This window comes from Amblyomma mixtum, chromosome 1, assembly GCF_055824585.1.
Source record: "Amblyomma mixtum isolate Tamu chromosome 1, ASM5582458v1, whole genome shotgun sequence".
Classification (NCBI taxonomy): Eukaryota; Metazoa; Arthropoda; class Arachnida; order Ixodida; family Ixodidae; genus Amblyomma; species Amblyomma mixtum.
Window position 1 is genome coordinate 255109743 of NC_143012.1, and position 26960 is coordinate 255136702.

The following is a 26960-nucleotide window of genomic DNA, read 5'->3' on the forward strand; positions in this document are numbered from 1 at the left end:
ATATTTAAATAAATATGTCCTTACATACCAACCTCCACTCACCAGTCGTGGCGGCTCGGCGGTGACAGCTGCCGCGCTTGTAGCTTAGCTTAATGCCGACTCTTTGGTTCTTGGACTGTCCAGCCAGACCCACCAGCAGAGCAACTCTTAAGTGCTTCTCGGACAGCACCTTGTTGCACGAGCCTCCACGTTACCAACCGCAACGCGTGGCATGTTTGCTTCATCAACGTATTAACATGCTGGGCTGCATAGCTAGCATTACAAGGACTATATTACAACAGAATTTAAATAAATATGTCCTTACATACCAACCTCTACTCACCAGTCGTGGCGGCTCGGCGGTGACAGCTGCCGCGCTTGTAGCTTAGCTTAATGCCGACTCTTTGGTTCTTGGACTGTCCAGCCAGACCCACCAGCAGAGCAACTCTTAAGTGCTTCTCGGACAGCACCTTGTTGCACGAGCCTCCACGTTACCAACCGCAACGCGTGGCATGTTTGCTTCATCAACGTATTAACATGCTGGGCTGCATAGCTAGCATTACAAGGACTATTACAACAGAATTTAAATAAATATGTCCTTACATACCAACCTCTACTCGCCAGTCGTGGCGGCTCGGCGGTGACAGCTGCCGCGCTTGTAGCTTAGCTTACTGCCGACTCTTTGGTTCTCGGGACTGTCCAGCCAGACCCACCACCTCAGCCCTCGAAAGCATCACATGCTCTGGGAGGTTGAGTTCGCTGAAATGCACAGTTCTTTGCGAAAACTTTGTACTTAGGATCAGGAACAAGGCCCATATTAACGCTGGTGGAAACCTAAACGAAGTGACATTAGCGGCAGCTGATAAAGGCCTTCGACGTCTGACCGGTGGTATTTTTCATTTTGGATGCTTCAGGGCTGCAGCGCTCACTGTTAGTAATCACGGAGTCCTTGTTTACATCAGTTTGCATCACTTTTCAGCTATTTCACCATCAGTGAGTCCAGAGTTTGAATCAGAGCAGGGGAAAAAAGTTTTCGAACTTTAGCATAAATGCATCTTTCGCCGCCGGACAGGTGACAACAAAGCCACAAAATGCTGAACTATCGGATTTTGCTAACAAAAAGTATGAGTTGCCCGTAGTACGCCCTTAATGCTGGCAGTGTTGGTTGTTTTTGAGCTGCGGCGTTGCAAGAACAGCCGTGTATTCAAGTCGCAGTAATGTGCTCGTCCCTTTTCTGAAGCGTGGGTTCTGGATGCTCGCTGAAATCAGCCAGCACATGTGCAGGCTGTAGGACCCAGGTATCTGGGTGAACAGGAAGATTTTTGAGAATAACCACTGAGACCACCCTGACTTCGTTCACTTCTCATCTTTTTGGAGCCACAGTTTCACTTCGTCGCGACCTTTGCACACAAACACTGTTGGCAAATCACATGTTCTAACGAAACTGCAACTTCGTGAGAGAATAGCTCAAGGAAGTGGCTGGGCTTCATTTTTGCTCATTAAATGTAATAATTAGTGTTAAATATTCCATGGGCATTGCAGTGCTCTGCTTTTTGTGGAGTCCCTTGGGAGTGCATACTGGCAAGCTGGTCGCAGTTGCCACAGCTAGAATGTGTGCAGCAAGACATACTTCACATCAGGAGTGAATGCAGCTGGGTCATGCTTGACCTGACATTGGTACAGGTGCTTCGTTAGGGCCTGTAGTACTGCGTGCGCATTTCTTGCACATCATACTACATCCAAATCACCCACGTCAGAGGAAATGGGTCGTGAAAGAGAAACCAGTGAAAACTTGCGCTTACTTGTTCGCTTCGTGATGTTTGTCCTGGTTTTAAACAAAAGTGTCTGTTCGCATTGTTGATGCTCAGATAGGAGATAATAGGTGGAAGAGGAGGGCAGCCTAGATTGAGCGTCTTCCTCGCAAAGCTGTTGGGCCTGTTGCTTAGCGGTGCTCTTCAACTCGTGCAGAAGCAAGGACCGCCCACGCTCCAGGGGGAGGGACCGGTCACGAGAACGCTCATCACGCCGCGAGAAGTCAAGCAGGCGAGACCGGTCACGCAGCCGTGAGCGAGACTACAGAGACCGCAGCCGGGAGAGGGACCGCTACCACGAGGACCGCTACCGGGACAAGGAGAGGGAGCACCGTAGTCGCCACTGAGACAGGCTCCTCCAAGAAGGTGCGGCTCAGGGCAGCCGGTTTGCTTGCAAGAGTGGTCGCAGGTTGCGTCTTCTGTGTATCTCGTAGTTTTGCTGATGTCGGGGGCACTGCGAGCCAGCATTGGCCTCGGGCTGCGCAGTATTCAAAGTACAAAGAACGTCCTCAGTGCTGAAATTGAGGGAGGGATACAGGCTGCTAGTTGTCGGCAGCCCATATTAAGGGGAGTTGAGGGTCTTGAAAACTTTTTTTAGATTTCAAATATCTCGCCTGGAAGAAAATATATGGGAAAATAAAATATCCTAATTAGGTCATTTCTTACGGGCCTTTTTAGTAATTTATCAGTTAAATAAACATTTCTAAAGAATAAGCAGACATTTGCAAAGGCCCAGAGCACATCCTAAAGCTAACAGAATGTCTACAAACTAATTTTGTTGATCATAAATAAACAACAAAGTTGGAAAGAAAAAATGACGTGGCGGTAATTAGCCCACACTTCGCCTAATTGCTCATATATCATGTTTAAAGGAAAAAGAAAGCTTTAGCATGTGCTTTGGGCCTTTGCAAGTGTCTACTTATTCTTAAAAAATCATTCTTTAACTGATAAATTACTATAAAGGCCTGTAAGAAATTGCCTAATTTGAATGTTATTTTGCAATAAATTTTCTTCCGGGTGAGATACTCGAAATCTAAATGCATATTTGAAATCAGCATTCTATGGTACACCTGCGTGCTAAATTTCAACAAGTTATGTCGAAAAATAAAAAACAAGTTTTCAAGACCCTCATCCCCCCTTAAGGCCGTTATGTGTTCATTGGGAATAGGATCCATTTGCTTTGACTTTACTGTGAGAGATGATTCCATAGATTGCCACCGCGTGTAATGCAACCCCCCATATCGTAGCCCTCACTGCCCCCCCCCCCCCCCCCCCCCAAAATAAAGACTCCCAATCTAAGTCCGATGCACGCACACACCTCTTGTCCTGCCGCCATACATTGTTCGGTAGTTCCCAGGGGATGGCAAAGCCAGCAGCTGCAAGCAGATTGAGATGAGAAGCGAAGAAACAGGGCTTCCTCCCCCTGTCTTCCACACTCGTGTGTGGCCTGGTTGACTAGTTGATTCCGGCATGATGCGCGCTAGCTGCCGCTCATCCGAGGAAGCGACCGCCAGCACGAACAAGCTGGCATGCAGTACGAATTTTCTTTAGCCAGACTGCTTTGCGTACTTTTCTGTCTTTCCTTTTTTTAGATGCATAGAGTTTCATGCATCCTGCCGAGAACAGCCAGTGACACATGCCCGCAAATAGGTCGGCTTCTTGTTATAGGTCAACTTCCCAAATTCAGATGGTTTGTTTTAAGGGGGGACACTGGTCTTAAGAAAATTTTATTAGTTTAGTCATAGTTATGAAATTTTCAGGGCACATGTATTTTTGTGCGCTGATTCTAGATATGTCATTTCATTTCATGTAAAACAATTCCTTGAGCACTTATGCACTTTTTATGCAAGTATTTTGCGGAGAGTTTTGAAGAAAATTTGCTGCAGGAAACTCGCTGAAATGTATGCCATTGGGTTCTCTTGACACCAAGGAATACAATAAGGGTAAAATTATCATCCTGGCTATCATAGAACTTGAGTTATAGGGTGCTGAAGCTGCCACTTCACATACAGAAATACGCATTTTCCTTCTCATTTCTGAAGCGACACCTTCAAAACTCTATAACTTAAGTTCTATGATAGGCAGGAAGACAATTTCACCCTTATTGTATTCCTTGGTTTCAAGAGAACCCAATGGCATACATTTCAGCGAGTTTCCCGCAGCAAATTTTCTTCAAAACTCTCCGCAAAACACTAGCATAAAAATTGCATAAGTGCTCAAGGAATTGTTTTACATGAAATTAAATGACTTATTTAGAATCAGCACACAAAAATACATACGCCCTGAAGATTTCGTAACTGTGACTTCATTAATAAAATTTTTTTTTCAGGACCAGTGTCCCCCCTTAAGAGCAGGTTGAATTATATACGGTATCTTGGCAATTAATTCATTAACTGCAAGATTTCTTTTAGCAGGCACATAACTCCCAAATCTCATTTGCTGGGGGCAAAATGCAAAAACTCTCTCCTGTTGTACCGTATCAATCTGCATTAAAATAACCACGGATGGTCAAAATTAGTTCTGACCTGCAGTGTGTCTGAGCCCACACATAATCGATGTCACACAGCATCCTTGGTATGATGGAACTTGCACAAGCATACCTGTAATGCATATTGGTCTTGCACCAGAACCTTCTTTGACAGTGTGTATGTCAGTGCATTTACAATTTGATTGTACATATGCTGTATCAAGTTGAATAAATTTTTTTTTTTTGCATCCAGGACACTTTGCTTGAGATTCAGTAGTGCACTCAGACTTCACCTATCTACAGTCTGTTTGCTAAGACAGTCTTGAAATTACATTTTGTTATTGGTTTGTTTTGTAAACTTTTCACTGTAGGTAGCTGTGAATGTATTCTACCAATTTCCCCAGGAGGGAAATAGCCAGTGCTGCCACGCTTTGTTGCATAATTTATGAAAAATTGGCATGGTATTTTCCCGTGCATGGGGATTTGAGCCATTAGTTACAAGAAAAGAAATTTATTTCTGAAAGCCAACTGCTTATAGCATGGCATATGGATTTTAACATCCTAAAGGTAGTAGTCGTAGCTAGTTGGCTACGGGGGGCTACAGATTCCAACAAGATGCAGTTTTTAACATAAGACCCAGCAATTTGTACTATTTCTGATAATTATGCACAAAACGCAGCACAAATTGGCATATGAAACTTCTCTGAGCACGTCTCAGAGCTGCTTTTTTATTTTGGGCTAGCTATTATAGTTCCTGGGTAATTGGCAGTCACCACACTCATAGGACCATCGCCGGGGAATTGAGAGTTAAGTGGAGAAATTTTTTGACCATGTTCGCAAAGCACTGCTGTGTGCAAGAAAGCTAGGTGCCTAGTACTCACGAACTAGTGCATGAAATTTGCAAGAAAACTTTTAACAAAAAGTTTTCAGGAAACCATTGCACGCATGCATAGAAAAATCTAGCTTTATGGCACTACTCATAGTCTCAGGATTTTGCAGCAGACAGTCGTTCAGCTGTCATTTGTTACAAAATGTCAAAGGGATCAATGAACAGTTGGAGAAAAAGTGAAAGCTGAGAAAGTCGACCTTAAAGTTAGTTCTCTTATCTGTCTCATTTATCGCCTAGTTTGAGTTTTCTTTCGGTCTGAGAAATTGGAAGCTCTCTCCCCCCCCCCCCCCCCCCCCCTTCAGGGCAATACTAAGCTGGCGGTGCTTAAGTTATTGGTAAGCCATGGAATTTGCTATGTGCCAGGACCAGAAACACAGTTTGCTCACTATTGTTGACCACAGATGAAGGTTATAAATTTCACAGGATATTTCTCTAAAATATTGCATCGGACACAGGTGAACTCCCGAGGATTAAAAAAAAAATCTTGGAAAGGGTACATTTTGGGTAAATGCGCCATTCTGAGTGCCTCATCTCCCCCTTAAGGGGGACACTTTTCTTAGACCTATTTTCCTTATTTTTAGCCCAATCCTAATGAAACTGTACTATCTTGCTCAGTTTTTTATACTGATTTCAACAATGCAATTATCTTTCTCATAAATTAGTTGGTTCCCAAGATAATTAATTTTAATTAGTCATTCATTAGTACCTCGGTGCAAAAAAAACTGCTCAATAAAACATTTTTAATCCACGGCTGCATAATATGGTGAGTACAGAGTGCAATAATCAAAGCAGTTTTTCCGTTTTACCCTCATTAGTAATTTTACAGCACTTGGAATATCAGTGTTCAAGGTGTGAATGTAGTGCATCGGTAAACTTTGCGAAATTATAAATTTTTGAAGTGTGATTGAACAAATCTGCTTCGATTATTGCACACACTGTGCCTTCAGCTTCCCTTAGCAACTAATACAACATCTCTATCTGTCCTAGATGTTGAGATATCGACATACTAAAATAGCCAGATGTCCAAAATTTTCATGCTATTAAATTGTCAGCGCCTGCATAAATTCAGCCCACACGATGATCTGAGTTTAATATTATGGTCAAAATGATGACTTCTTCAAGGAAAAAAGTGGTACAGTTGGAAAATGATAGCTGTGAATTCCACAAATGTCATTTTTTGAAAATAGTTTTTTTGGTCATTTTTGGTCTCAAAGACCAGTGTCCCCCCTTAAACATGCACCAACATCGTGGAGAGCACAGGCATTTTTGTACTTCACCTTGATTGAAATGTGGCGACGGACAGAATCCAGCCCCACGATCTTTGTTGGACTCTGCAACTGTATGCCCTGGCTACGTGTGTTCTGCTGTTGCACAGCAAGAGAATAGGCCCCTCCATGAAATTTGAGTACAGGCTCTCAAATTACGACAAATAATTTGCCCCTGCTGAGGGATAAGTTCACTGTTTTCAAATGCCCTAGAGTCACATGGAGTTGGCAAAGGAGCCTGCCTGTGGCCTCATTAGAATTATCGCGGAAATTAAGTGCTTGGACGATATGCAGGGTGTATGGCTGGCCATGTACGACTTACACGCTCCCTCCTTTCATTTCAGATAGGAGATTCGTGCTGGAGCAGCAGCAGCATCCCTTGCCGCAGCTCTATTTTTGTATTCCCCCAGTAGCCACACACACACACACTCCATTGCTTTGTTCCTTGTCTTGGCTGTAAGTGTGCCCCACGTGTTGTCATTAAACAGCAGAGAAAAAAAAATGTTTACAGTTCCTGGACTCACCAGTGTTTTTATTACACAAGAAAGTCCCACAGTAAATACAGTGGAGTCTTTATATTACACAGAGAAGTCACTTATATAATGGGCCTTGTGGCATCGTTTTTCATTTAGTGTTTTATTACACAAGAAAGTCCCACAGTAAATACAGTGGAGTCTTTATATTACACAGAGAAGTCACTTATATAATGGGCCTTGTGGTGTCGCTTTTCATTGCACAAAAAAACCTCGTGATTTCTGGAGGGACGCAGACTTGTGGCGCTTGTGGACACAAGAAAGTCCCACAGTAAATACAGTGGAGTCTTTATATTGCACAGAGAAGTCACTTATATAATGGGCCTTGTGGCGTCGCTTTTCATTGCACAAAAAAGCCTCGTGATTTTTGGAGGGACGCAGACTTGTGGCGCTTGTGGACAGAAGAAAGTCCCACAGTAAATACAGTGGAGTCTTTATATTACACAGAGAAGTCACTTATATAATGGGCCTTGTGGTGTCGCTTGTCATTGCACAAAAAAGCCTCGTGATTTCTGGAGGGACGCAGACTTGTGGCACTAGTGGACACAAGAAAGTCCCACAGTATATACAGTGGAGTCTTTATATTGCACAGAGAAGTCACTTATATAATGGGCCTTGTGGCGTCGTTTTTTATTGCACAAAAAAGCCTCGCGATTTCTGGAGGGACGCAGACTTGTGGCGCTTCTTTGCAGGGCCGTGCGCGTCACTAGAAACAAAAAAAAAGCAATAGTGTACAGGTGTGACCTTGGAGTGATCAGCTGCGGAGAGGAAAAGAAAGGTTGAGGACGTTAACATCTGGCCAGAAAGAGAGGAAGCAGCCTGAAAAATATGTAACTACACTCACCTAGCCTTCCTGCTGGATGACGCCAAGGCTTTCATGTGGTTGTGGTTTACAGCCACAAACCAAGTGCCAACAATAGCCTGGCGAATGACAGTGCGCGATAGGATATGGCCATGTTCATTGACGTTGCCGAAATTGATTTGCAGGAAGTAGCTCTTATTGGAGGTCAGGGTAATCTGCATGGAGTATACAAGAATGAACAGCATTTCCAGCTGAGGTGAGGTAGAAGAGTTGTTGATTGAACTCAAATGCTTTCACTCTGAAGGATGCAGTTAGCAGATGCTATCGGGAAAAGACCCCCGCAGTCGTCTGTTCGGAATGGGACTTAAGCATTGCTTCAATTCCCAGCTGACCTCTAAAAGATATCATGGCTTTAGCCAACAGGCTTCGCAAGTTAGGAAGAATTTAGTGCGAAAACTAAACGTTAGGCAGAAGAAACAACTTGGAAGACGTTCAACAGCACTAGTGAACATCTTTCCCTCTTCTAGCCTTCATGCCAACTTCACAACATGCAACACCAACCTACCCAGCGGCATGCTCTCCTGACCAGCTTTTGCAAGTGTGCTTTGAGATAAGAAAACAAACACAGGACCTCTCCGTGTTCCAGAGCCTTCATTAGCACTTGCGCAAACAAATTTATGGTAAGGGATGTGCCATTTTGACCGCTCAGACTTAAAGGGGCCATGAAACAAGTTCAGTACATTTTTTTTTCCTGTTGGTAGCATAGAAAGAGTTATAGTGATGCTGTTAGCATCGATCGTACCGCATATATTTCGGTTTTTAATACTTTAATTTGCAAGTTAGAACAAATTCACGACGCTTATGGTGTCACTACACTGCGGTGGTTTTTAGTAGTGGATATGACATCACTAGGGGGAGCTTGATGATTGGACAAACAGTAAATATACTGCAAATTATGTTAGTAAATTAAGATATGTTTTGTCAAGTTTTTGCGTTTTATATTGGATCAACAAGACATGCATGGTTGCCGACGTAAAAGCACTATAAGGCAAGTAAAACAAAGCACCCCTGGCTCTCTGGCTAGTGTTTTGCATCGAAGGATGCTGTATCTTTCTGTACGCACCAGTGACTTAGCACACAGCACTTATGGCTACTCTATGTATCTGAGAACGGCTTGGTGGAACTGATCTCACCGAGCCACTGCATTCAACAAGCGTTCATATTGGTCCTACAGAAAGGCCCAAAGAAAGAAAGGCATTCGTTTCACATTTACCAGTGCACCTCATCAGCTTGTGGAGGATCACCGGGCGGTGGTGCCAGATGGCGCCACGTTCCCGTCAACAGCGCGCTCGTCTTCCGCATCAGGACCAATCGGTGCGTATGCAGGGGCGGAGCACAGTAAGCGGTATGCGCTATGCTAAAAGTATCTCGCGCAGGCCACACTCGAGTTTAGATAAGTCAAGGCAGGCATTGATCAATGTTTCCTTCTGCGCTATTGACGAGAGGAAGCATCACTGGGGCAGCTGAGCGCCCACGTGGTTGTTGTACCATGGAAACGATGCTGGCAGCCTTGGCAAGAAGGAGTTACAGCTAACAGGCAACCATGGTGTGCAAACTTCCGTGAGGTGATCAGATAGGCTGTTTTGATTGGTCCCACCTGATGGTGTCATCAGGAAAGTGAAATGGGAAGCACCGCAAAGACAGAGTTGAGGACAGTATTTTGTTTGCTTGTATTTTGAAATTTCTTCATTAAATAAATCCAGTTCCTCTGCGCCATTCCTGGAATTCAATTGAGTCGGCATCTGTGTGACAAAGAATTCAGCTTAAGTATTTTCACTTCCCTTTTAACCAGCAGCCTGTTCTGTTAGCTAAGCCAGGAAGATCATCGCCCTGTTGGCTGTACATATAAGTTGCAAAAATAAGATCAGGAACATATTTTCTCCACAACCTACTGCTGTCTTGTACGAATCAAAGAAAACCCTGTGGATCTTATAGGTACATAGAGAGACTTCTGTATATGCCGATTTGAAAAGATCTCTGTGCACAAACTACTGGCCTAATGTAGCGTAAACATCAGGCTGAAGGTAGATATTACGGTCTGCATTTTCCAAAGTAACAACTGCTGTTGGCTGTGAGTTCAGTTTTCGCAGATGCGAGCCAAGGAGCTGATCCAATAAGTTTCACCACCTACGGGACAGAGTAACCGAGAGCCTGGCTTGGCGGGAGAGTTCTACATTTTTTTTTTATATAAGTTTACTGTAGCATTTTGTTGTATTTTAGATGGATAAGAGGTAGCTCTACATTGAACTTGTCTTGAACTTCTCTTGAACTTGTCTGCGAGCTTATTGCACAAGCAAACACACCCAGGAGGCACTAAAATAACACCTTCGAGCGTATAAGAGACCACCCGGAATTCACAGATTGCGATTTCACAGTAGCACACAGGTGACATTAAGAGTCTTATTGAAAGCATATGAAATGTAGGTGACCTTGCTGAATGCGCATCTTGCGTAAAAAAAAAAAGAAATTTGCCGATGATTGAGTTACTTCCTAATGCGAAATTTGATTGCAGCACATCAGTTGCTTTCAGCTTCTCGTTAGACTGAGGCAAAGAATTCAAGCAAGACGTGTGTACAATTACAGACAACTTGTTATTTTTCACACATATTCCTTCCCCAAGAAACACTCCGCTAACAGCCTTGATTGTCATGAAGAAAGCTTTGGGGTCGGAGAAATAGATAAATATATGCTCGACTTGCTGCACCAATGCCTGGTTCTCAAAGAAGAGGTCTATGCAAGTATTTCGCGAGGTTGTCACACCCGTGGGAAGCATTATGAGCGAGAGGAACAGGATGTTCTCCCACATGAGTGGTAATGAATTCCTGTTGGTTTGTCTTCACATCTACATTAAAGTGCCCACCCACCCTGCCACTCTGGCAGGTGGCAGTTAATGGTTGATCGAGAGAGTTCGCTCACTGTTGTCAGCGCTAAGGCTTACGGCTAGCTCTCTCTCATCACCCCACATACCTGTAAGCGCGATTCAGGAGTCCACTGACCCAGGGAGCCAGTTATGCGCATTTGCTTTCCTTAAAATGATCAATCCCAATGAACACAACGAACCCAAAGGCCTACTATGGCTTCAGCGCTGCGTTTCTGGAACAACATTTGTCAATGCCAACGCATGCAGCGCACATCTGTCACCACCACATAGCTTGAGGTGTCCACACGATTGAGGTGTCCACTGTTCCAAGAGGGCAGTTATGCGCCTTCCCTCTGGTTCAGGGTCCACAGAGATGTGTGAGACAGATAGTGCGCCATTTCGTTTCCTCAAAAACCAATTCACCCATTTTGCCCTCTGCTTTCCAAGCTGAGGGTTACAACGGTCGGGTGCCAAAAAGCTGCGCTCTAAAAGCATAACAGATACGAGGCCCTATGTACTTGACGAGACCCATCAGTGAATTTGAATAACTCCCTGCAAGCAACTAGATTTACATGTGCCAGTTTCTGCATGCAATGAAACGAAGTGCCACTAAAATGTTGTCCTCTGCCTTGATTGATTGCTAGAGGTGACTTGTTGGGCAACTCTGTTGGAACAGTAAGGGATTCTTGCGGCCACTCAAAATGTTTCAGTACTTGCTTCGTATGCAGTTTAGGCAGATGAACCACAGGGGCATGTAAAGTCACCAGGGCTGCTTGACACTTTTGATTTTGACTCAACTACCAGAAGCTTCCCACAGAGCATCCGTTACTGGTTAACAGCAAGGCAGTGCTATGTTATTTTCACATCCTCTAGACCTTTAGAACGGACATGAAATTTTAAAGGTGGATTATCCAAAGCATCAAATAATATTAGGAAAGCGGTCTTTGACAAGACCCTTCCAGCGTTACTGTTTGGTTAAAGAGTGACTGTGCAATGCTTTGTCTTTTACAAAGGTCTGACACCTTCAGGCTGCTTTTCCATTGGGCTGAAAACCAAGAACATTTGCGGTTGTACGGCAAATAGAAGTTCCAGTGAAACAATTCTAGATTAGCTAGTTCTTCGTGGTAGCTTAATGGAGGCATGCTGGCATGGTTTGAGATGGCTTCAGTAGCTTGCCAGACACAGTTGATATAAGTGCTGAACGGCAGCTGTACTTCTTACCCTGAAGTGTATTTGTGTGGTGCGAGGGGTGCGATTGACATGAGTTGACCAAGCAAGATCACCACACTTCTGTTGTCCAAGATATTTGTATGTGGTATTAGTAGTTTGCAAAGGAAGATTGTAGAAGGTGTAGCTGTGAGAGGTTAAGTTCTAACACCGATGAAAAAAACTATTTTATGGCTAATTCCCTTAAATGTTTCCTAGCATTTCTTGTAGCAGTTGACCACTGTGAATAGTCGGCCCGTAAGTTCTGTCTATAAGCATGGTTACTTAATTTAGCCTGAATTACACCCCGGTGTCTGCTAAAAGGCCTATGGTAGTATACCATTAATGAAGATTTGAGCGAAAAGGGGAGCAGAAAAATCATATAACTGAAAACACTGCTGTGCAATGAGAAAGAAGACAATATATCCGCCCATTTTCGAACAGTATCTAGCTGTGTGCACTAGAAAATACATCGTCTAGAAGGTACATGTTCAGGCAGAAATCGGGTGTAAACTAGATATTCTAGATATTTGAGGAACCTGTTCGGGGTGAGTGAACTGCACAAAATAGTTTTACCCAAAAATCTAGGGCCTTATCTTAGTCACAAAGAACTGCAGCTTGTTTCGAATTGGTGCCATACACTTGGTACTGGAATGGCACACACTTGAATCCAGAATGTGTACCCAGCGTACATGAAGCTAGTGTGCGGCTGCGTGCGCTTACCGGTCTCTTGGAGCTTCCGTCGAAGGCATAAAGCTTGAGCTTGGAAAACGACAATGGTGTACCATTCCAAGAAGTGCCCGGTCGGGGCGACTCCGGGTGCATGTATTCACCGGCTGCATGAAAGGAAGCAGTAAGTCGTTCATGCCACGGCACACATGCATGTGATGGCAAAGGTTGCAGAATATATACTGACCGCATACTCCAGAGTCTTGGATGAAACTGATCCACACCACGTACTGCAACTCATCCATCAGGTTACTGAAGCATATTGTCGGAACTGGCTGCATCAGCCTGCACATAAGAATAGTGTCCTCTGCTTTCGTCGACCGTTTTCAAAAATTCAATTGACGATGCACGCCAGAACTTCATTTCCGTGCTGATCGCGACGACGCAACACTCAGCATAGTTACGAGAGAACAAGCTTTGTGGTGCTTTGATATGGATACATTGCCCGAGAGTATTTCCAGGTATGAACAGCACGAGCGTCCGTGCTCTGCCAGCTGCACGGTACCATTTCATCCGCCAAGGGCACACGGCATAGCGGGCAGATGAGGTTTCGCTACTGGCTTAGCTACCACTGCGCTGCAGATTATCAGCTGCAGTTTATCAGCTGCAGTTTATCAGCTGCAGTTTATCAGCTGCAGTTTATCAGCTGCAGTTTATCAGCTGCAGTTTATCAGCTGCAGTTTATCAGCTGCAGTTTATCAGCTGCAGTTTATCAGCTGCAGTTTATCAGCTGCAGTTTATCAGCTGCAGTTTATCAGCTGCAGTTTATCAGCTGCAGTTTATCAGCTGCAGTTTATCAGCTGCAGTTTATCAGCTGCAGTTTATCAGCTGCAGTTTATCAGCTGCAGTTTATCAGCTGCAGTTTATCAGCTGCAGTTTATCAGCTGCAGTTTATCAGCTGCAGTTTATCAGCTGCAGTTTATCAGCTGCAGTTTATCAGCTGCAGTTTATCAGCTGCAGTTTATCAGCTGCAGTTTATCAGCTGCAGTTTCAGCTGCAGTTTATCAGCTGCAGTTTATCAGCTGTGCGTCAACAAGCTTGCATTAAGTTATTTATTTATTTACAAAATACTGTGGACACTGAGTCTAAGCAGGATGGGCAAATAAGTCAATCAAACCACAAAAGACGTAACACTTCAAACAAACATCACAATATAGCAATAATTGGCTAAAACTCATGAGACAATGGTTTAACTAGCTGATTCTAATCTGTTATTGTGCGTGTAAAGAACGAAAACTTGTCTGTTCCAGCGAATATAGGGGTTAGAGTGGTTAGAGACTGGGATGGTGTTGAGTTTGTCTGGTTGGTGCCGGCATCAAGTATGATGAGGGATCCAAACCAAGTTTGTTATGGAATAAAAGAAATAAATTCTAACCTAAGCTTTTCTTCTGCGATGTTCGAGCTCTGTATTATTTCCAGATTTTTTACGTTATATTTAGTATACGGGTCCCACACTATGCATGCATATTCGTGTTTAGGTCTAATTATAGAAGAATAACATAGTAGCTTAATGTTAGAAGGGGCATTTTTTAGTTTGTCTTAAGTAGCACGATAGATTGCTACTTATGGTTACTCCTAGGTATTTGTAGCTGGACTTATTGAAGAGGGCGAGAGCCTAACTTATACAGGGTGTACCAGCTAAATGTAACCAAGCTTTTAAAAAAGACTAAGTGCTCTAGCCCCAATGAGACCAACTCAGGGTTGTAGCTAGTTGCGTGTCCTAGTCTGAAGTATTTTTTCTATTATGCAAATGTAATTAGACTAATTAGCTAAATTTTTATTTATAGCCTTCAGGAAGAAAGTGTCAATGCAGGATTGTAGATCCCATAGAAAAATAACTGCTAGCCGCGTTTGCAACCCAGTACCACTGATACAGCTTCATTTATTTGCTTTAAAAGAAAGCCCGCGAAATACAAAAAGAACCACGTGATAGGGAAGCAGTTTCAGCGCTCCCAAACGAACGGTCAGGCAACGACATCCGTTTATGTTTGCAACGCTGTCGAGAGCGCGCCGAAGCCGCCGAAAACGTCGGTGGTCAAGCGGCGACCCGCTTTGGCCAACGTGACGTCGCAGTGCTGCGCGCGTAACGTCGGAGGCGAGAGCAAGCTGATGTCACGCGTCGCCATAGCAACGGAGAGGCTGACGTCACACCATCTGTTAGGCGCGGCGGCGGCTCCTCGAGGAACAGGGGGCTCCACGCGACGAGAGGTTAGACCTGGCGTGTATTGCTCTCGCAATAAAAATCTGTTAAACGATTTTAATCTGCCTACGGCGACTAGATTTAACCATTATATCACGGCGCAGCCATTAATCCACAACAGAATTCACGCTTCTGGGCCAACACTAGCCAAGCACGAACGTTCCTGACATACTTAAGAAGAGTTGCCGTAAATGCGCAACTTTTCCCCTTCTGCTCTAGGTAATTTGGTTCCTGTGGCCTCAGCCATAGTTGTTCCACTCTGTTTGCTCAAGTTTTATTTTAAATCGAGGAAAATACTCCTAGATCATTACAAACCAAAGAATCACTACGTGCAAAGACAGCCGAAGCGGCCATGACAGTTAGGGCTAACGAAAATAACGAGCGAAGCTCTTTGTTATGATCGAGAAGGCAGTGTGTCCGCGCACATCGCATGCAGCGAAACCATTTTTAGAAACATATGTAACTGTTTAGACGGGAAGCAAGAGGAAGTAGCAGGCGCTCTGCTGATCTCCCATTTGCAACACTGCGGCGTCCCTCATAGTCTGAGGGATGCCGAAGGAACCCCTGAGGTTCCCTCGGAGTCTGAGGGAACCCCTTTGAAAACATACCTTCCTTGCGGGTTGACCTGCAGTTCCATCTTGGGCAGAAACTCGGCCCTGTTGACGAGCTCTAACTGTGGAACCCTCACCGCAGGGTTGAGCGGTACGCTGCTTGTAGCGCCGACAGCGACAACTTGTTTCTTGTGACCAGCGTCGTCGTCCGCGCTTTCACCGACGACATCGATGGTCTCCGAAGCGCTGCTGTCTTCTTCGTCGCTGCTGCTCCCGCTGCTGCTGCTGCCGTCGCCACTGCTCGCAGACAAGTTGGAAGCGCCCCGCAGTTCTGCATGTCCGTTGTTCTTGGGCTTCGTGCTGTCGTCCTTCGGCCCGTCGGCAGCGGACTCACCAGTGACCCACGTTGCTGCCGCCATGTTCGACTACGCGCAAGAGGAACAACAGACGTCCGAGTGGCGACCTGCACTTCGGACCGTCGGTGATGCGTCTGGCCTTTCGGACGCCGGGCGCTCGTTTTATAAAGAGGAGTGTCTCGGCTCTGGCGTTGGTTGGTTGGTTTGGTTGTCCTCAAATGGCATCGTTCGGCACCTCACGTTGGCCACTTCTTCTGCCCATAAGAGTCCTTCGAGTGCAACATCTTTTTTCTTTTCTTGTTTTTGTCGAGTACCTTCGCCGTGAATTCCAAGGCTGTGTTGAATTACTGCGTGTACTGCTGCTAAAATTGACAACTTAAGAACGAAGCGGCTTTCCCCTTCAACGAACCCCCTCCAGCCAATGGCGTCGGCCGATTCTCATGACCCTACTAGGGTGACAATGCAGGGAGCGGTGCCACAATGGAGGGAGGGGTCTACTTCAAGAAATGCTTCGGCGCGGCAGACAAGGACAAACGCAGAATAACACCACAGAGCGCCACTAACAACTGATTTGATTGGAACCCGCGTCAACGAATATATGCTTTGCGCTCATCAATGACAACAAAAAAAAGATAACATGCAGTGAAGACAGCATTAGGCAAAAAAAAAAACATGATTAGCACCCATGGCACGTGTGGCACACGCGTACATCGTCATGCCCCAAATCTAATCATTCTGATAGGAATTCTAATTCTCTCTTGAGAAGCGTCACTGATGGATTGCTCACGCATGTGTTTGTCCCCGAACGAAGGATGACTGCTGGTTCAAAAATTTCTCTTTGAAGCTTGTCTTTTCTGCGGCCTAAAATAACTGTACCGCTGAAGAGCGGTATTAGGACTGGGTGTCCGAGCCAGGAAACGGTCGAGGCGACGGTGAGTCAAATAAACTTTATGTACAGTATGTACAAGGGCTTTTACAGGATACAAGGGCCAAGAGCACCACGGGCTAGCACACAGAAGAAGAGCGGCCCCGGCGGCGAGCGTAGCTCCGGCGTGATGGCCCTTCTGCTGCCCGTCTGCTGCTCGGGTTCAGCGCGGCTCCGCTTTTAAAGCCACTGGAAACGGTTACGGCAGCGAGCCGTTCAAATCCTCCAATCACTGGCCACCGTTCAAATTAGTCCAATGGTCGAGAGCCAGCGAGCGGCGGAGGAGTTCGCACCGACGGAGAGGAGGAGAGGAGGAAGGGTCCGTGTCGTCGCCGCGGTGTCGGGATGAGTCACGCTGCATGTTGCGACTTGTCCGAGAAAGTCTGGGCCTGCTTTGAGCGTCGGCGAGCGCGCAGCGCTTGTTTCCAGGGGGGCCAGCCAGCGAAATGGGAGCTCCGGCACTACAGCACCACCGCCGCCAGACAATGCGCCACGAAGACGAGCTACTTCCGCGTGGCTCGGATGCGGGGCGCGCTCGTACGTCAGGCTCCTCCAAGTTCTCGTCCGGTGTTCAGCCGCAGGTAGCTCCAGGCTCCTTCCCGAGAACGGGTCCCTCTCGTCAGGACAGGATCACTGCTCCGCAACTTAGTCGCCCAGGTGACTGGATCAGCTTCGCTCGGTCCTTCGGAAGAGCTTGCTTCTCAGCATCGATCGTTGATCGTTCTGCATGTTGCGAAGAACCGACCGACAACAGGCAACACCCAACACGAGCAAGTGCCCTCCGTCACCCGTCAAAACACCAGACTTCAAGTCAAAAAAACTCTGCTGGCTATATTTCTGTCCCCTTTTTGTTCCCTCTTCTACAAGAGGCACATGTGGGATACAAGAACTCCAAAATAATTAACTCAAACAAAGTGTCAAACACATGAAACACACGGAATGAAATGAATGCAAAATAAATTCGCTCTCTTGAGATCCTTGAGATCACTCGGCCAGAAAACACTCAGCTGAGGCCACAAATGAGGATATCAATTTTTCCCCCGATCTGCGAGCGAATTTAACAGCTGTTCGCGAAGAGACAAAATGTAGGTCACGAGGAGGCGAAGCCAGCCTTGCTTAGAACAAACGGCTTAGTGCGTCTACGTTCGCGTTTTCCTCGCTTCTAACGGACGGTAAACGACACCCGCTACAGCGGAAACTGTGACTCTGCCTCCTTCGCTGTGCTGCGCTTTTCTCTCTCTCTCTCCACTACCGTGGTAGCTAACGTCTCTGCCTCTTTCGCGGTAGACGCGCTTTTCTTTCTCTCTCTACTACCGCGGTAGCTAATGTCTCTGCCTCTTTCGCGGTATACGCGCTTTTCTTTCTCTCTGTACTTGTCTTTCCAGTTTCTACGGGAGCTACAGTACAAGAGCGATTCGCTTTCATAGACTGGCAACTTGTCCCTTTCTTTGCGCTTCGCGCGCCAGTCGCGACGTCCCATAGCGAGTGCGCAACGCTTCCGATGGGACCGTTGTTTCTTTCTCTCTGTTCGTGGTGGCAGGTCAGGCCTTCCACGAGTCTTGACTTTCTCGCGCACACTTTTGCCTCTCCGCTCGATGTCAGGTTCACATCTACACGGCCTTTTGATTTTACGCCTACTAAGTGGCGTCATCTCGAATCGCGGCTTTCTATCGCGATAACTGTGCTTGGCCGGGCGCTTAGACGGTTTCTTGCAAATTTTCTTGCCCCTGTCACTGCGGCCTCGTACAGTCTTTCGCTTTTTGAGCCGTCCTCGCGTTTTCCCTGTGCGCGCGTGCCGCTTTCTGTGGGAGCGCGGTTTCTCCCGTGACTGCAGCGGAAAGAGAGCCGTCCTGGGAACACGCGCCTTTGCGCGTCTCGCTCTCTCTGTGCTGGCGGCAAGATTCGCCCTTATCCCGCTCCTTAATTTTTAGCCTCACGGGCAGCGCTCTCTTGTATCTCGGTTTCCCCCCAAGATACTCTTTCTCGCGTGAATGCTCGTATGCTTTCTTTTTGCAGTTTATTCTACTGCCCAGATCCATGAGCCTCGGCACACTTATGCGCTTCGCTCTGCGCGATAGTGATGCCTCGCACATTTCTTTAGCTCTGGTTCTGACGCTAGTTTCAGGGCTGACAACGTGACTGACTTTACTGAAGTCATTTTGCCGGCGACGCTGGCGCTTCCGATGGTGGAAACCCGTTTTCGCGCGTTTGCCCTTTCTCTCTTTTCGGCGGCGCCTGTCTTTCTTATGCCTGCCTTTCATCTTTCGGCGGCACCACTCTTTCTTTTGCCTGCCTTCCATCGTCTTTCGGTGACAGCTCTCTCTCTTGAGCTTGCCTTTCCTCTCCTTTAGACGGCAGCACTGTTTCTCTTGTTTCGCTATCACCTTGTGGCGATAGCTCACATTCCTGAACTGGCGGTGCCTTTCCTTCCGGTTGCAGCTTTTTATCGTGAGCTTTCCTTTCACTTTCGCCTGTGAAAGCACATTCTGCTTCCGTCGCCTAAGTTTCTGCTCTCTGACGTCGCTTTGATTGTCAGCTGATTCATATGTGCTACCTAGATCAGGCCTGTCTTTGGCGCCTTTACTAGCCTCCTCTAAACTGCGTTCTTCCTTGTCAGCGTCACTGAGTGCGCATTCGTCCTCATCTTTTCCGGACGGGTTGACGTCTACCGCCCCTATGTCGTCTGGAACGTTCTGTTCTCCACTGTCGTCCAGCACCTTAGTTTCTTCAGGCGCAGACGAACCAGTGTTTTCTACTGACATTACTGCTGACACGCAGCTCTCGTCATGCTCCTGACGCGTTTCAGCCAATTTCGGTTGAGGGTCGGCTGTGCACTCAGTCGCGGTGTTCCCGCTACTGCAGCTGCTTTCTGGAATGTCGCAAAGCTCAGAGCAGTGCGAAAGCACGGGACTCGTTTCGAATCGCTCGCTGCAAACACTAGCGCACAACTCCGCGTCCGCAAACTCTATATGCGTCCGCATCCGTCGATCGGAAGTGTCGGGTTTCTGCATTTCTGCCGAACGCGCTGCACAACACGGTGTGCCGACCTCATCTACTTCGCTTGCGTCGGCGCAGGCGTTTTCATTCATGTTCAGACGGACGTCCTCTCTGCCCTGTTCGGCAACTTCTCCTGCTTTCGACACGCTAGGAGATTCGCTTTCCGGTAACTCCACCACAATTTCAATGGGCGAGACCTCTGTAAATGCATCGTCCGATGCTGTGACTACCTTATCCGATGGCATAGAGGTTTTCTCGGTTGGCGAATGCGGGACAATTCCCAATGTTACCGCAGCAGTTACATCTGCCAAGCACGGACTACGTTCCTCTGTGCCGCACTGGCAGCTCTGCTCTACAGCTACGCACTCTACCTCTGCGTCACGATCTTCCGACCCTTCAGCATTTTCGAGCCACTCTAAAATGTCGGCTTTAAACTGGTACGGAAAATCGTTAAACGATGGGGTGCTATTCTCTCGCAGGTACCTTTGGCGAAGGTCCAGCGGTGACACGTTATATCTCGCCAGTAAGAAGCTTTTCAGCTCATCGTAATCCGCCAAGCCGTCGTCCAACAGGCGTTTGACAACGTCATACGCTTCGCTGGAAAGCAGGGCTACCAACTTCTGTGCCCAACCATTCCGCTCAACGCGCTTTCTCTCGCAGACGCGCTCGAACTCCGCCAAATATTTCGCCATATCTTCGGCGATCACGAAGGGCTGCGGCCTGTCTCTCAGCTTCTGACCGTTAGTCTCATGCAGAGCGGACAATGTTTTATATCTCTCGAAATCGAGCTCATGCGCTTCAAGCTCCAGGTCCATCAGTTTCTTAGCGCGGGCATGCCGTTTTATCTCAAGCTGCCTCCGTTTTTCTGCCTCCTCGCGCTCACGGCGTTTTTCGGCCTCCTCGCGCTCACGGCGTTTTTCGGCCTCCTCGCGCTCACGGCGTTTTTCGGCCTCCTCGCGCTCACGGCGTTTTTCGGCCTCCTCGCGCTCACGGCGTTTTTCGGCCTCCTCGCGCTCACGGCGTTTTTCGGCCTCCTCGCGCTCACGGCGTTTTTCGGCCTCCTCGCGCTCACGGCGTTTTTCGGCCTCCTCGCGCTCACGGCGTTTTTCGGCCTCCTCGCGCTCACGGCGTTTTTCGGCCTCCTCGCGCTCACGGCGTTTTTCGGCCTCCTCGCGCTCACGGCGTTTTTCGGCCTCCTCGCGCTCACGGCGTTTTTCGGCCTCCTCGCGCTCACGGCGTTTTTCGGCCTCCTCGCGCTCACGGCGTTTTTCGGCCTCCTCGCGCTCACGGCGTTTTTCGGCCTCCTCGCGCTCACGGCGTTTTTCGGCCTCCTCGCGCTCACGGCGTCTTTCGGCCTCCTCGCGCTCACGGCGTTTTTCGGCCTCCTCGCGCTCACGGCGTCTTTCGGCCTCCTCGCGCTCACGGCGTCTTTCGGCCTCCTCGCGCTCACGGCGTCTTTCGGCCTCCTCGCGCTCACGGCGTTCTGTGATCTCTTCCCAGGCCTCATTGGCTTCCTCAGCCGTTACATTCTCCTTCCGCATGATCTCAAGAATCGCATGCTTTCGTTTTGCGGGGCCCAAATCAATGCCCAACTCTTCACAAATTTCGATGAGTTCCTTCACTTTGAAGTTCTCCATCGCTCACAATAGCCTCTTGTAGTTTGCCCTTTTCTTAGAATTCCCTTGCCGTTCACTACTATAGCGCTACTAGTATGACACGCCCAAGTAATTCTTTCCAAAACGCCTCGTTTACTCCCTGTGCACCAGCTTTCGTTTCAAAGCGCTCCGACTTGGCTCGAAACAGCAAAGCTCTCTACATTGCTACACACACAGCCCTACTCTAGACTACAATCACCTGTGCTAGAGCAGTCTGGCGAATTGAGGGGAAAACATCAGGCACTCACCGCGCCGAGGTAGCTGACGTCGGTCGATCCCGCAGCTGCCATCCACTATTAGGACTGGGTGTCCGAGCCAGGAAACGGTCGAGGCGACGGTGAGTCAAATAAACTTTATGTACAGTATGTACAAGGGCTTTTACAGGATACAAGGGCCAAGAGCACCACGGGCTAGCACACAGAAGAAGAGCGGCCCCGAAGGCGAGCGTAGCTCCGGCGTGATGGCCCTTCTGCTGCCCGTCTGCTGCTCGGGTTCAGCGCGGCTCCGCTTTTAAAGCCACTGGAAACGGTTACGGCAGCCAGCCGTTCAAATCCTCCAATCACTGGCCACCGTTCAAATTAGTCCAATGGTCGAGAGCCAGCGAGCGGCGGAGGAGTTCGCACCGACGGAGAGGAGGAGAGGAGGAAGGGTCCGTGTCGTCGCCGCGGTGTCGGGATGAGTCACGCTGCATGTTGCGACTTGTCCGAGAAAGTCTGGGCCTGCTTTGAGCGTCGGCGAGCGCGCAGCGCTTGTTTCCAGGGGGGCCAGCCAGCGAAATGGGAGCTCCGGCACTACAGCGGGTCTATCCCCGACCATGGAGGGAGGGGACTATCCCCTTTCATCTGCCCCTCCCTGCATTGTCACGCTAGCAGGACAATGAGAATCGGCCGACGCCATTGGCTGGAGGGGGGTTCTTTGACGGGGAAAAGCCGCTTTCTTTTACCCTCACACGCAGGCTGCGGGCGCGCTCGTACTCTCGACACCATTCGCCATCTGTCGGCGCGCGCGGCCCGAGGGACTGCGGGTCGCGCCGGCGCCGCGCGTAGAACGCGTGTTTACCTGTTAGATGATAGAGCACAACAACGGCAGAAGTTACCTTATGAGGGTGTGTGCTGTGCGTCACTATTCACATTTTCCCTCTTCCAGAGAGTACTTCGGTTATCTTGCGCGCAGTTACTCATCAGCATGACATCCGAGGGTAGCCGACCACGTAGGGTACGGACTGGAAACCGGTACTGCTAAGCAGATTTCTGCGCTGGCGTGTCGTTTGTTGTCGCGTTTTACGTGTGCTATCATCTGTGATAATTTTATGCATCAGAATGTCGATCTATTGATTTGACTCAGTGCAGTAGTAACTGGATAGGCGAGCTGCAGACTGAAGGTTGTCCCGACTATGCGCGTGTTTTCGATCATCAGTACGTGTTCGGCATTCTTGCGCTGAGCTTGCTCTTGTTCCCACTAAACACACTTCGTGCACATGATTGTAAGCACGACCGCTACCAGTTTCAGTTGCTCTTTCCGCACGCATGTCAGAGGGATCGAGGGAGGTGGGGGTAAAGGGTTTACCGTAGTATCTTTCTGCTTTTGGTATCTACCTTAATAATAGGAAATTACGCGCGATTTCATTATAGTCTTTCGCACTTCGTGAAAGGTGGCTTCTCTGCTAATAACTATTCAAGCTTTGATAAATTAAGCGAAAGTATGTTTTTATGCACCAGGTTGCATAAACCATGACAAAATTTGTTTTCTGTTGGCGCTGCGGCTCAGTTAAGCTCACAGCGGTAATTTGTTGATAAACTGGCGCACCACGCAGGCGACAAGAAAGCCCTGTTTGTGGGGGGTGCTTTATGGCCAGCAGGAAGGATTAAGAGTACATGGGATTTGGAACTGCATGCTAGCCGCATACCTAATGCTTGATATTGAACAAAAAGTTCTTTGCGGCGGAGCACCAAGACGGTGGCGACATAGGCACGAGCGCGGTCTAAGCGACGGCACAAGTACCGTGAATAGCAAAATAATTACCAATATAACGCATCAATGTTATCAAAAGACGGCCATCAATGGCCGTCTTTTCATTTTGTGTCTTTTTAACAACGCGCGTTCGAGATATGGCTCCTGAGCCGGCGTTCGCACCGTCATGATGCGATCAAACGCCCGCGCGCGCGTGGCTAACTTGTCGTGGAAGCAGCGCATTTTTGAAACAAACGAGCCAAGCGACATGCCTGCTGATAATAAAGGTCACAGATTGGTTATCTGGGTCCGAGATTGCGCCTGTAGATGGCGTTGCAACGCAGTTTTCCGTTGCTCCGGCTCCCGCCGCGTGGAGTATACCACTTTTGTCCCCGATAGTACATAAATATAAGAGGCTTTTGTCCAGAATGCTGAACCCATGCGTGCTGCGACGGCGTGACTCAAGTATTTGCGAACTGGACCTAACTAATCTCGAATCCATTTATTTTGGGCTTGGATGATGCCGACTTAGGAAGTAGCTTTCTCGACTTTTTTTGCATGGAGTGAGTAACCAGCGATGACAAAAATTGGCTGTGGTTTAGCTCTGGTTAAACCTGGAGGACTGCGAAAGCATCATCTGTGCGTAGCCATATTGTGTTGCGTGAGCTACACTACCGACAGTCTCGCCGTTTCTCGTGCTCTTGCACGACCATACTGCGCGTGCGCGAGGAGCAAGTGACGTCACTTCGCACAGCTGGCGTGCCTCGCCGCTTGCACTCTTAATTTCCTTAAAATGATCGGAGTTTAAAACGTTGACAACGCCAATGAACACAATGAACGCCGAGGACATATGGCTTCAGCGCCGCATTTCTGGCACAACCTTGTCAATGCCTGCAGCTCACATCTCTCTGCCATCACCCCACGTACCTCTAAGCACGATTTAGGCGTCCACTGACCCAGGGAGCCATTATGCGCACTTCCTTTCCTTAAAATGATAGGAGTGTAAAACGTGGTCAACGCCAATGAACACAACGAACACCGACGGCCTATGGCTTCAGCGCCACGTTTCTGGCACCGCGTTGTCGACGCCAACGCATGCAACGCACACCTGTCACTATACCGCCGCAAGCGGGGCGGTTGTGGTCGGACACGTCACGCTGCGCCGGGCACCGTTACTTTGGCGCCGGGCTGCGACAGGCGGCGCGCATGCGCAGAAATCCATTCCACCGGCCTGCTGCCATGCCGCGCGCGGCATTGCCAGAGAGCAATGCCATCAGCTTGCTCTCATCAGCTTGCAATGCCATCAATGCCAGAGCAATGCCATCAGCTTGCGTGACATCAGCTTGCATCAGCGAGCAAGCTGATGTCACGCGTCGCCATAGCAACGGAGAGGCCGACGTCACGGTGCGGCTCCTCGAGGAACGGGGGTCCACGGACCACGCGACGGGAGGTTAGATCTGGCGTGTATCGCTCTCGCAAAGAAAATCTTTTAAACGATTAATCCACAGCAGAATTCACGTTTCTGGGCCAACACTAGCCAAGCACGAACGTTCCTGACATGCGCAAGAAGAGTTGCCGTAAGTGCGCAACTTCTCCCCTTCTGCTCTACGTAATTTGGAACAACTATGGCCGAAGCCACAGGAACCACTCTGTTTGTTCAGGTTTCATTTTAAATCGAGGAAAATACTCCTAGATCATTACTAACCAAGGAACCGCTACGTGCAAACAAGACACCAGAAGCGGCCATGACGGCTAGGGCGAACGAAAATGATGAGCGACGCTAAGGCAGTGTGTCCGCGCACATCGCATGCAGCGAAACCATTTTTAGAAACATATGTAACTGTTTAGACGGTAAACAAGAGGAAGTAGCAGACGCTCTGCTGATCTCCCGTTTGCGCCACGGTATTCGCATTTCCAACGCTTCTCAGCGGGCGTTCGATCAGTGACACGTTCGATCCCGACCGCGGTGGTTGAATTTCGATGGAGGCGAAATTCTGGAGGCCCCTGTATACTATGCGATGGCAGTTGTGGGAATCCTGGCTTTCCGCCGTCGCCTTTGCGCGGCTGTGCCGGCCTCCCGCTTTGTTTCTCCTATTTCCCTTACTCCCGCCTCAGGCGGTGGAGAGGCGGCTGGGTGACTAATCACTGTCATTTAGCCACAGCTCCGCCCCGGCTCCCCAAGGGCCTTTGCCATTGGCGCCTTTTGGCGGGAATTCGGGACCCGCTTTGGGCGGCCGCGCGCCGCGCGACCGTCCGAGCGGGGCCCAGAGAGAGGGATCCCTCCGAGACGGCGTAAGGTGCGTACGTTACTGTTTGTCCGTGCCGGCCTTTGCCGTTCGGACCAGTGCTTACTCGAGCTCGCCCGCACGTGTCCTCTGAACTGCAGCGGCTCGAGCCTGTCTAGCGGGGTCCAGCGACCTCCGACAGGCGTACCTTGCGTTGTTTGCCCACTCTCTCTCGCAACCGGCCCAACGGTCGACACGAGAGAGGGATCACAGCACTGCCGCGGGGACATACTCCTGCAGCGGCGTGCTAGCGGCGCGCATTGCTCGAGTCGCTTCGTGCGCGCAGCGGAGCCTTGCTCCTCGCGCGCCCCCGGGACGGGGTGACGATTGAGTGTGTGTGTGTGTACTGCTGAAGGACGACGTGAATAAACGTCTCCTTGGTGAACTTGGAGGCCTATTTCTTTGCGGCGAATCGCTCTCCTCCCAGCGGAGGTTGAGTGCGCCGCATCGGTGTCCCAGTGTGTGTGGTGACGGCTGATCGGGGCCCTTGGCTCGCGCGAAGCTCGAACCCGCGGTGGGTGGTGGCCTGCGTCTACGTAGAAACCCACACAGTGCACGTTAAAGAACCCCATGTGGTCGAATTTTGCGGAGCCCTTATTACGCCGTCCCTCATAACCTGATCACTTTGGTACATCAAAACCTAAACACTTTTGAAAACTTACCTTCCTTGTGGGCTGACCTGCAGTTCCATCTTGGGCAGAAACTCGGCCTTGTTGACGAGCGTTACCTGGGGTACCTTCACCGCAGGGTCGAGAGGTACGCTGCTTGTGGCGTCCGCAGCGACAACTTGCTGGTCGTGATCAGCGTCGGCATCGTCGTCCGCTCTTTCACCGACGACATCGATGGTCTCCGAAGCGCTGCTGTCTTCTTCGTCACTGCTGGAACTGCTCGAATCGCTGCTGCTGCTGCTACCGCTGCTGCTGCTGCCGTTGCTACTGCTCGCAGACAAGATGCAAGCGTCCAGCAGTTTGGCATATCCGTTCATGGGCTTGGTGTCGTCGTTCTTCGGCCCGTCGGTTGCGCCGGCAGCGGACTCATCAGTGACGGACGCTGCAAACGCCATGTTCGACTGCACACACAAGTAGGGGTCCCGTCGCTGCCAACGCGCGGAGGTAAAAAAAAGGTGCTGAGGGCACAATAGAGGCCTGAGTGGCGATCTGCACTTCGGGTCGTCGGGGATGCGTCTGGTCTTTCTGACGCCGGGCGCTCATTTTATAAGCAGGGAGTGCCTCGGATCTGGCATTGGTTGGTTGGTTGGCCTCAAATGGCATCGTACGGCACCCCAGGTTGCCCTCTTCTTCTGCCCATAATATGGTTGAGATATGCCTTTTCGCGATAACGTAGTTAATCCGCCCTTCGAGTGGAACATTCTTTTTTCTTTTCTTGTTTTTGTCGAGCACCTTCGCCGTGAATTCCAAGGCTGTGTTGTATTAGCACGTG

General features: G+C 48.7%; 2 protein-coding genes across 3 annotated transcripts in view; one reads left to right on the top strand and one right to left on the bottom strand.

Moving 5' to 3' along the window:
• The window catches only part of LOC149371494 (cleavage and polyadenylation specificity factor subunit 6-like), a 104489-nt gene extending 97559 nt beyond the window's left edge, over positions 1-6930 (top strand). The window contains exon 20 of the mRNA XM_089565728.1: positions 6756-6930. The gene's annotated coding sequence lies outside the window, so the exon portion shown is untranslated. The remainder of the gene's footprint in view (positions 1-6755) is intronic.
• Positions 6931-6971: 41 nt separating this feature from the next.
• Positions 6972-26736, bottom strand: LOC149371497 (uncharacterized). 2 transcript variants are annotated; one of them, XM_089565739.1, is made up of 5 exons: positions 26183-26734; positions 12789-12886; positions 12596-12708; positions 7789-7961; positions 6972-7650 (listed from the first exon to the last, which is right to left on the bottom strand). In XM_089565739.1, the coding sequence occupies exons 1-5, from the start codon at positions 26581-26583 to the stop codon at positions 7575-7577; spliced, it is 861 nt and encodes a 286-aa protein (XP_089421865.1). In that variant the 5' UTR covers positions 26584-26734; the 3' UTR covers positions 6972-7574. The 2 variants fall into 2 exon arrangements, with proteins under 2 accessions (XP_089421865.1, XP_089421866.1); XM_089565740.1 differs by having other exon boundaries at positions 7580-7702; positions 26183-26736.
• Between the last annotated feature and the right edge of the window lie 224 nt (positions 26737-26960).

Excerpts from the sequence above, each read along its gene's own strand:
- LOC149371497 (XM_089565739.1), bottom strand. The coding sequence starts at position 26,583 with ATGGCGTTTGCAGCGTCCGTCACTGATGAGTCCGCTGCCGGCGCAACC. Across the intron at positions 12,709-12,788 it reads CCAAGACTCTGGAGTATGCG|CCGGTGAATACATGCACCCG; the intron begins GTCAGTATATAT and ends CCTTTCATGCAG. Across the intron at positions 7,962-12,595 it reads ACGGAAGCTCCAAGAGACCG|ATTACCCTGACCTCCAATAA; the intron begins GTAAGCGCACGC and ends TACTCCATGCAG.